The sequence below is a fragment of the Mastomys coucha genome, unplaced genomic scaffold (assembly GCF_008632895.1).
Source record: "Mastomys coucha isolate ucsf_1 unplaced genomic scaffold, UCSF_Mcou_1 pScaffold22, whole genome shotgun sequence".
NCBI classification, from domain to species: Eukaryota; Metazoa; Chordata; class Mammalia; order Rodentia; family Muridae; genus Mastomys; species Mastomys coucha.
Genome location: NW_022196905.1, coordinates 1,344,263 through 1,354,988, shown reverse-complemented (window position 1 = coordinate 1,354,988; position 10,726 = coordinate 1,344,263). Strand labels below are relative to the sequence as shown.

General features: G+C 39.4%; 1 protein-coding gene across 1 annotated transcript in view; it reads left to right on the top strand.

Moving 5' to 3' along the window:
- LOC116070792 (translation initiation factor IF-2-like) overlaps positions 1–9,734 on the top strand; it is a 13,053-nt gene extending 3,319 nt beyond the window's left edge. The window contains exons 4-5 of the mRNA XM_031342236.1: positions 7,934–8,323; positions 9,133–9,734. Of these exons, the coding sequence (XP_031198096.1) occupies positions 7,934–7,974 (41 nt within the window). The 3' untranslated portion in view covers positions 7,975–8,323; positions 9,133–9,734. The remainder of the gene's footprint in view (positions 1–7,933; positions 8,324–9,132) is intronic.
- Positions 9,735–10,726: the final 992 nt, after the last annotated feature.

Here is a 10,726-nt window from a genome sequence, read left to right as displayed (position 1 = left end):
GTGCTGGGATTAAAGGCGTGTGCCACCACTGTCCTGCAAGATTTCTCTTTAAAAGGCAAAAATTTAAAACAAAAATTTAAACTTAGTGACAGTGACAACTCAGAATTATCTTCAAATATCTCAGAAGCAGTTCTGTAGAAGCTTATCTTTACTTTAGAATCAAGATTGATTTAAAGGAACCTAGAATTTTTCATTATCATGTCTGTAACATACTACTTTCCATTAAGAAAAACCAGAAACCTATAATTATATTCGGCTTTGTCTTCCAGAGAAACAATGTAAGGTTTGTTTTTGCTTTTTGAGACAAGATTTCACTTTATTCCAAGGCTTGTCTTAAACTCACACCAACATACCGGTATCAGCCTCTTGAATGATGATGAACTGCTAAGGCATGCACCATGATGAGTGATGATGGGCTTCTAAGGCATGCACCATGATGAGTGATGATGGGCTTCTAAGGCATGCACCATGATGCCAGTTAAAAATATTTTGTCATGGAAATGTTGTGAGGGGTTGGTAATTTCGCTAAGTATCAAAGTTTGATGTTTAGCAGGGGCAGGAGACACTCAAAAATCACAAAAGTTTTGCAGATATAAATTGTCATCTTAACTTTCCATTTAAAATAGGGAGGAAAATGTATCAGTAACTGTCATCTGTGTTACAATACTATAATACAAAATTCCCAAAGCTTAGCATAACATACAGGTCCCTAACTCAACAAAGGTTAATGTATTGCTTTGTAAGTCAGCTCTGGATTAAAGAGGCTTTCTGGGAAAGCTGTGCCAGCTCAGCATTCCAGGATATGTTAATGTTAGGGTACCTCCATGTCAATGAGTGGTTCCACTCCCTCCTGAGGCCTCCCTGTGATAGAGGGTTAGGTACCAGCAACTATCGAATGACACTTGGTCTCTTTCTCCCCATTTCATGGCAAAGTAAGTCATGTGACTACACCTGAAGCCAGGTCTGTGTGAACAAGAAGACCGTCTACTACCACCTATTTGGTCTGGAAAAGAAAGAATGATGCCCTAGTCTTCCCTTTGTTATATATTAGCCCAAGTAGAACCTATCTTTTATTTTACTGGCATAGCCTAAAACTTTAAAATCAAATCATGCTTTTTAAACCTGAATGAATTTTCATAATTTTTATTCTTAAACATGCCCTCTTTTTGACCCCTATCAAGAGTGGGAAGTTTTCTCATCATCAGAATGTTTCAGTCAAGTGTGGTAGTGCGAGCATGTATTCCCGCACATGGGACTCGGAGGCAGGAGCATTAATTAGGAGTACAAGTGTATTCTCTGCTACTTAGCAAGTTTGAGGCCAGCCTGAGCTATATGAGACCACGTCTCAAAAATTTTTTAATTTTATATTGAACAGAAAAAAAAAACTAAAGACATATATTCAAACAACTATCATGAATGAATACTTTTTTGGTACTAAATGCACAATTCCTGGCATAAAATAATTTATTCTTTGATTAATTTGGTAAATATATTTACCAAAAGAAGAATATATGTTCTAAAAGAGAGCAGTGGGCAGTTTGTTTGTTTGTTTGCTTGAATCACCCTTTCATGAATTTTCCACTTTAGAGGGTAAAAAACCTTTTATGTGGTATGGTAATATAAACATAAAAAAATGTTTAGAACTCCTTTTTCTTATTCTTTTTTTTCTTTTCTTTCTTTCTCCCCCTCCCCTCGCTTGTTTTTGTTTGTTTTTTGTTTTTTTGTTTTTGGAGACAGGGTTTCTTTGTGTAGCCTTGGTTGTCCTGGAACTTGTTCTATAGACCAGGATTTCCTTGAACTCATAGAAATCATCCCCCCTCTGCCTCCAGAGTGCTGGGACTATAGGCATGGGCCACCGCCACCTGGCAAAAACCTTAGAAGTCTTTAAAGTAACAAAATCCCAACTCAAAATGGGCAAAGGACCTGAATATATATCCTTCACTAATGATACCTAAGTGTCCAACAAGCTCCTGAGAATATGCTCAACTTGATCAGCTATTAGGGAAATGACAATTGAAAACAAGAGAAACCACTTCATATGCATTAAGGTACCTATAATTAAAACAAACAAAAAGAAAATAACAAAAATTGGTGAGAACTGAGAAATCGCTCTGAGAAATGTAGCCCCTGTGGCAAACACTCTAGCAGGCTCCCCCCAAAAAAAGTCAAATAAGCACTCACTGCCTGACAGCAATCCCAAAGAATTAAAAGCAGGTATTTAAGGAAATACTGTACCTGATTTTATTCATGATAGCCAAAAGTTAGAACCACCCAAAAAGCCCATCAGGGAATGAGTAAAGAAAACGTGCTGTATGTACAGTAATAAACACTGTAATAAACGGGAGACCGATGATGTATGCTATGATGCAAATGATCCTTGGAGAGGTTAAGGGAGAGAACCCAGGTAAAATGTTCACATTATGTTATTTGATTTACATGAAATACTCCAAATAGGTAAACCTCTGAAGATGGAAACCATATTGGTGGGTGTAGGAAGTAGAGGAGGCAGGGGACATGCAGGAAAACTGCAGAATGGCTATGGGCTTAGTGTCACTTTGGAGTTATGAAAATGTTTTTGAGCTAAATAAAGATGGTGGTTTCATAGCCTACTTAGTTGAAACAGTGCTGAATGCTCACTTTCACCAGGAGTGGTGGTCTACACTTGTAAACCCAGTACTGAGAGGCAGAGCAGAGCATCAGGAGTGTACTCAAGGAGAGCATGAGCCACACAGCGATATCCCAAGTCTGTAAGCAAATAGACAGGCATTAAAAGTGAAGTAAGAGGGTGATTTTTGTTTTATATATGCCATTTAAAGTTTTAAATTTATTTCAAAAGTAAACCATTTAAAAGTTAAATCAGTTAAAAATAAAAATAAAAAGCCATTTAAAAGCAAAGTCATTTAAAATTCCTTATTTTGTATCATTGTCCAGTAATTCCCTAGCTGCTAGAAAGGCTTTTTTAGGTTTTTCAGATTTGCCTGAATACTCCTCTTGAGAAAGGATTTATCAGTTTATCTCCCAGATACATGCTGACCCATTCCACATGCCTATTATTGAAATAAAGAAATATAATAACAGTGATTCTGAGTTTCGAACTGTCGGGATGAAGCTAACAAGGATGGTTTCCTGGAATCCTACTCAACTGGAGTAGTAGGTAAGGATGAAAAAGGGAAAAGCTCCAGGCACCAGGACTCAGCCCTAGATGCATGGCTGGGAAGCACTTCAAACATGGCGAGAGCAACAGGAACCTGAATTTAATCTCACTTAGTTTTAATGAAGTAAACTTTAAATTTAGCACTTACAAAGTACTTTATGAACACTCACAAGTCCTGGATTTGATCCCAGAACTACAAAACTTAGAAAGAAAAAAAAAGTGATTTTTTATTTAAAATTTGAATTTTGGTTTGTCATTAGTAAACTTTTCAAAAAGAATCTATTCAGTAAACTTTATTAATTCTATATTAGAGTTCTTAGATTAAAAGAAGAACTAAACTCTCTCAGGTTTTGTTTGTTTGTTGAGACAGGGTTTCTCTCTGTAACAGCTCTGGCTATTTTGGAACTTCACTTTGTAGACCAAACTGGCTTAGAACTTACAGAGAGACATTTGCCTCTGCCTCCTAAGTGCTGGGATCAAAGGTGTGTGCCACCACACCATGCTCCTCAATTTTTTTTTTATTATAATTTGTGTATGTGTAGGAGTCTGTTCTGTAAATTCTGGAGACCAGTCTTGGGTCATAATTCTTGGCAGAGAGCACACACACCAGCTGAGCCATCTCTCTAGTTCTCAGGTCATAAAATGTAGACATGTTGAAATGACACTACTGAGAAGTATAATAAGATCTATTTTTAAAAAATTGCATTATCTTTTTAAGTTTGAAGATACAAGCCATTGTACATTTTAAGTCAAATATGCAGCTTGCATTTGCCCTTCTATTAGACAGTACTGTTGTAGACATTGTCAAATGAGATCTTCAGTAATTGAAGCTTCAGGCTCAGAAAAACTGAACAAAAGCAACTAAAATTTGGAATATGATATAAAGTAATAACTCCAAATAGAGGTCACTAAATTCTTCTACATCTCCACCAGTCTTGGGCAACTCATGATGCTTTTCTTTAAGCAGAGGCACAGACTCTCTGGATGTCTGCATAAAACTTTGGCAATGTCCAAGCCCCATTGCTTCCTGATAAACCTATGTCCAGCCTTCTCCAAATTTCATACAGCTTGTTGGCCTATGTAAAGGATTCATGCCTCAAATGCATTAAGGAAATTGCAGAGATTCAAAGAGAAGGGGGCACGGCATGGACATTTCTCCACAGACAGCAGACAAGGGTCAAGGCAGCCTGCTGGGGTCCTATCTCTGGCAGAGATTCTCAGCCTTCCCAGTGTTGCCACCCTCTAATACAGCGCCTCATGTTGTGGTGACTCCAATCATAAAAGTTATTTTTATTGCTACTTCATAACTTTAATTCTGCCATGGATATGAATCGTAATATAAATATCTGATATACAGGATATCTGATGTTGGACCCCTGTGAAAGGGACATTTGTCCCCCAAAGAGGTGACAACCCACAGATTGAGAACCTCTGATTGAGACTGAGACCTTAAATACTATCTGCTTTGCCCCCTAAATAACACCCTTGAATTGGGATAACCTAATTTTCATCCTACACCTTCAGATGTGAATTTCAATACATGGCCACAGCACAAATGATGTCTTTCTGTCAGAAGATAAATGGACCCCTACCCCGACCACCCAACTTGTTTCTTCTGGTTTAACAGGCTATTTCTCCTAAGTTACTCCTTTACCCATAGGTTAGAGCAAGCACAAGCTTGATTACCCCTCTCACTCTGTCTTAGGCACGGTGGGGTTTTGTGTATCCCAGACCAACTTGACTTTGGAATCCTCCTATCACAGATTGTTGGGATTGCAAGCATTCATGTCACTACACCCCACAGGTGGTATCCAGAAGTTTGAAATAGGGAATAAGATCTGAGATATTTTACTCATTAGCTGTTGATATAAACATATAGAATTTTAAGATGTGGTCAAAGACACACTTTACCCTCAACTAACATAGTTTCAATAAAATTGTAAAAAGATGTTTTTTAGATGAAGGCTGTAGGAGTGGAAAAAGTTTTAAGCACCTGGAGTCTTAAATGCTTATGTTTCAAACAACCCAACTTGAAAGTCATCCGCTCCTTAGTAAGTGCTGCCAATGTGGAATAAGAAAATAAAAGGAAGAAAACCTTTAAATAGAAAGTCCCCTGTGTTTGGCGAACAGACCAGTACTGTAGTTTGTTTTCTGAAAGGAGCAGGAGGTGGAGGTGGGGTGGGGGGTATTTGTTTTTATGAGGACTGCTTTGAAGAGCTCTTCTAAAGCCTTCCCAGGAGTGGCCAAGCAGGAGTTCTGGGTAAACACAAGCATGTCTAAGCTGCAGAGACATTTACACTTTCCCAATCACTCCAAAAACCCGAAGAAGCTGAGAAATAGTCCATACACTGGATCTCAAATTGCTGTGGAATGTAAAATAGGAAATGCACACCACACACACACATACACACACCACACACACACACACACACACACACACACACACACACACACACACACACACATTTCAAGTTTGAAGGAAGACTGAGATTTCCTCCCATTGGGTAGGAAAACAACAGTGTCTGAGTTGTAGACTCTGTGGGAAGAGAGTTGTTCCTGATTGGTCTTAGATATTGATGTAGGCTGTATCAGCTTTACCAATAACTAGGAGAGGAATCAAAGTTTTCTCTACTCAATTTATTTGCCCTCTGTGAGATTTGAGATTTATCTCAGCTACTTTGTTCCTATGAATTTAGTCCTCCCTAATCTTCACAAGGAATATGCTTGCTGACATTGCTCACAGCCTCTCGTCCCGAGGCAGGCCTCCAAACCACCCAAATCAGATGGTACAAACTGAAGAATCCACTCTCCAAGAATGCCGTACAGGCCAAAGCTCCTAACGACAACTCTGCCTTTGGGATTTGTATCCTAGTATGAAGCTACAGTGATAAATGAATCCATCACTCCCTAGTTCTCCAGACCCACCCTGAACTACAATTCAGCAAAATAAGCATCCATTTTACTGAAAGTGTTCATTGCCACAATCACAGATTTCTCTTTCAGTTGTAGATTTTTCTTTGGATAGGCCATCCTTTCACTTTATCAAACAGGGTTAGGGAGCTGGGCAGTACTCAAGTGCTTCCTGTGCAACAAGAGGACTTGGGTTTGAACCCCCAGAACTCTTGTAAAGCCAAGCATGGGAACAGATATCTGCAATTCCAGTGTTCTACAGAAAGATGGGAGGTGGAGACAGGAGAGCCCTGGAAGCTCCTGGACCAACTTACCTGGCTTACCCAGCAACAAACAACAAAGCAAACAACAAAGGGGCCCTATTTCAGACAAGGTAGAACAGAGGTGAAGACTGATACCCAAGGTTCTCCTCTCACCTCCATATACGTGTCATAGCTTATGTGCACATGCATGAACACACAAGAATACAGAGACACAAATCAGGGCACTAGGAAGATGGCCCCATGGGTAAAGTATCTGCCATGCAAGTACAAAGGCCTGAGTTTGGATCCCCAACACCCATGTACAAGCCAGGCATGGCCGTGAGTGCTTTAACCTCAACACTGTGAGATAAGGGTAGGGATGGAGGATGGGGGGATAGACAGATCCCAGGAGCTCACTAGCTAGTTAATATGGCTGAAATGAGAAGCTCCAGGCTCAAGGAGAGACTCTGTCACCCCAAAATACAATGGTGAGCAATAGAGGCAGACAGCTAAAATTGTCTCCACATGCACATACATAAGTAAGCATACCTACAGTCATTTGTGCACACATATGAGTACAACATACACATCAAAATGATAATAAAGATATGTAGATATGTACTCTGAAATGGTAAGAAGGCTCCGTGCTGTGCAACTGTGCAAGTCTGACAACTTGAGTTCAATCATCAGAATGTACATATAGGTGCTAGGAGAGAACCAGCTCCACAAGTTATCCTCTAGCCTCAACATACACATCGTGGGATGCATGTCCACTCTGCCACCACCACCACACGTCATATACACATACACATAATAAAAATTAAAGTAAAAATATCTGTACCTTTATTTACTTCATCCAACTCCATTTCCATGCACTTCATATCCCTCCTACTCCATGTAAGAAACCACATTCAAAGCCACATTAAAAATGTTTAAAACCGCATTGTTTTAAATTGTTGAAGTACTACTCTTCCAGGGTAGCAATCCAGTGTTTCTTTAGGCATATATAAACAGAACCAAATGCAGTTCTTACTACTTTTCTTCTTACCCCTCAGGTAGCAGGCTGCAAAGCTTGTTGACCCGTGCTGTTCTTACTTATGACATCCTAGGGAGATCTGTGTCAGCTCCCTTTTCTTTTCTTTACCACTGTAGGTGCATAGTGTTCCATGACATGCCACTTATTTATTTCTTTGAGTTTTTTTCCATAAAAATTTCTTTCATAAGATTTTGCTTTTATGAACAGCTCAGTGAGGGGTTCTGAACAGAGAAATTGTGTTCATACTGTTCCTTTTAGTCACTTGGGTGTCTACAGATACCTGAAGAGTCTACAGTAGATGTACATAACGGTAGAGATGGAAGTGCCTATAGAGATGTCCATATAACTGCTTTGAGAAAGAGAAAACCCAATTACCAGCATGGCATGCTAACTTTAAAGGTGCAGTAAAGGCACACATGCTCTGGAGGCAACCAACAGCTCTCTTCATTGGATGTAAGATCCACTCAAAAAGAGGCCATGCCTGGTAGTGAAGTCATGGTTACTGGAGGAGAATCAATAACTACTAACTTATAAAACCAACAAATAAGTGTAGTCATCACTCCTTACCAAGGAAATGTATCTTTGTTACAGATGGAGCTCACTACAGAAAAGGACAACCAATCAAAATGTAAAGTTTTGGAGCCCACTGTAAAAGACTCCTGCAGCTAAAGCTCAGTGAACATTGCAGAAGAGAGAGCAGAAAGATTGTAAGATACAGAGGCTCGGGGAATTTGCCCTAAGGTTGTCTCCTAGTAATCAGAAGCTATACCTATAAAGTCTCACCCATTTGATGGCTAAATAAGGATTACACTAATGAACATGCCAAACTCTACAGAGAAGAGCCCATGAGGCCTCAACCCTCCACAAAAAATTGTAGACAACCGAGGAGGGTTGGGAATAAGAGAGGTGGTCTTCCCCAGAGAAGAGCACACCAACTTGCTGTCCAATGCCAAATGGTCAGCCCTGAAGACATACATTCAGGTAACATTATACAGACTGAGTGGGTTATATTTACAAACGAATATGTATATACTAATATGCGTGCAATAACTGAAAAAGAGGCCATGAATTTGAAGGAGAATGGGGAGGAGCAAATGAGAGGTTTTGGAGGGAGGAAAGGGATGGGAGAAGTATTGCAATTAAATTATAGTCTCAAAAAATAAAATAAAACAAAGGGAAAGAAATAGGAAACCAGTAGGGGATGGTGGCATACACCAGTACTCTAAGAACTTAGGTCACTGAGACAGAATTGAAAATTCAAGGTTAATCTGGGATACACAATGAGGTTGAGGCCAGTCTGAGTGAATCCATCTTAAAAAGCCTATGAGCAGAGAAGCAAAGCAGTATATATAATATAAAAGTAACAGAGGGACCACATAGGAGAGGAGACAGAGGAGGAGGTCTAAAGGGGGAAAAGGGGTAAGAAGAGACGGTAATGGACAAGAAACAAACAAACAAAAAAAAAACAAAATATGGCATGATTTTTTTCTCCCCGGGTTATGGTTCAAATATATATGTAAATAAGCATGTTCGAGCACACTCATATGTATATATGGCATGAAAGCATAAGGAGACTATGCGAAGAAGGGAGCAGGAGGAGGAAGAAGGGAGAAAGGACAATGAAGAAGGTGCCAGGGACTGAACATGAGCAGAGGACAATGTCATTATCAAACTCATAACTTTGTATGTACGTTTAAAAAAAGTCATTAAAAGAATCAACTAAGAGGTAAATGTTTCATCTCTCATTTCTAAACTAGTTTACCCCAATCCCTTCTTCCTCTTTGTTCTAGATGATTCAGGAAGGGTGCTCCTCTGGGAAAGCCCCACCAGGCGAAGCTGAGGACAGGCCGGAAGGGCGTGTCCCACCCATCCTCCTGCCGGTTCACTCTTTGCAATCACAAATGCCCAGTACAGAAGACGCCAAAATCTTTCTTTTTTCCTGCAGCTTCACTCCACCTTCCACATCTCAGGAAAGTGGTCTTGGTTTGGTTTTGGCCTGGGTCTTTTTATATGTTCATGTGGTTTCTTTTTGTTTGTTTGTTTCTTTGGTTTTGTTGTTGTTGTTTTGTTTTGTTTTAATACCAAAATGGAAAAACTTGATTGGTTTCCAGAGCCGGAAATACCCAATTTCTGCTCTAGTTTTTGTCTTTTTCATATCCTGAGGTTAATCATGTTGGAGATACAGCAGCCTCCTCAATGTCCATTAACTTAATTTTACATGAACTTAGCTTCTGAGTAGGTGCTAGTTAACATACAATCCAAAGCTGCCATCTTAGCCCAATAAAAGAGTGTCTGCAAAGAATGCCTTCTTCGCCTCTGGCTGGAAGTCCCCGTGAGTAGAAAACTTACGTATGTGGTGCGGCTGAACCAAGTAAAACTTTTATCAAAAAAAAAAAAACCCTTAAACACATAAAAATGATACCCTTTAGCTATGTCTGCCCATAAAAAGCCATTTTAAAGCAGGCGTTGTTACATTTGATAAATTGAGCAGACTCTCCATTTCAACTGCAGGGGTATGTTCTGAAATTTTGGAAATTTGGAAGGACCTCAGGAATGGCCAGAAATGCTATTGGTAGTGGTTTAATTTTAACAGATTGGCCTGATTGTAAAAGGAATAATGCTACTAACACCTCCTTTCATTTAGAGACATCTCAGGCACAGCTCCACACTTTGAAAACCACATAAGACCACTCATAGAAGAGTTACTTCACAGTTTGGGCGATGTTTGATGGTGATTTCTTCAGGTAACCACATTGGCTGCTGGGTGTTTTCCCAGCAGAGTTTTTGCACTACTTTGCTGTTGTTTTTATTGTTATTAATTTTAATTCACAAAGATCTGTGAATGAATGATGGGCCTCCTCTTTACCAACTTTTTAAGATCATAATATATATCATCAGTCCTTCTATGCCACATATATACATTAACAGGAACCCAAAAGAAACATACAAATAAAATATATCTTTTCATTTAAAAGCTTTCTCAGGACATAATGAACAATATAGAGCAATTCAAATATTGATGAACTGATTGGAACCCAGAAGTGCTCAGAAAGACCACACAGAATGCTAATTGCAAAACATACATCTGCATTGTTTTAACCACATAACTACTGATATAAGTCCTTTCTGTAGCACACTCACCAATCTGCGTAAAGCTTGGGGATGTTCCTTAAGCAAAAGACTCCCATCTCAGAAAGCACGGGAACTGCGGTTCTGTGCAGTTCTGTGGTTTCTTAAGTTATGGAAGTAGATAGAATTCTGTGTTTGAATGTGAGTTGAAGGACATTTGAAAACTGAATTGTAACCCTGGCAACACCCTTCCTGTGAGCTCAGGCATCTGAGTTCAGCTCTTGTGCTTCTTTATCCACCAACTTCTAGTCTAGA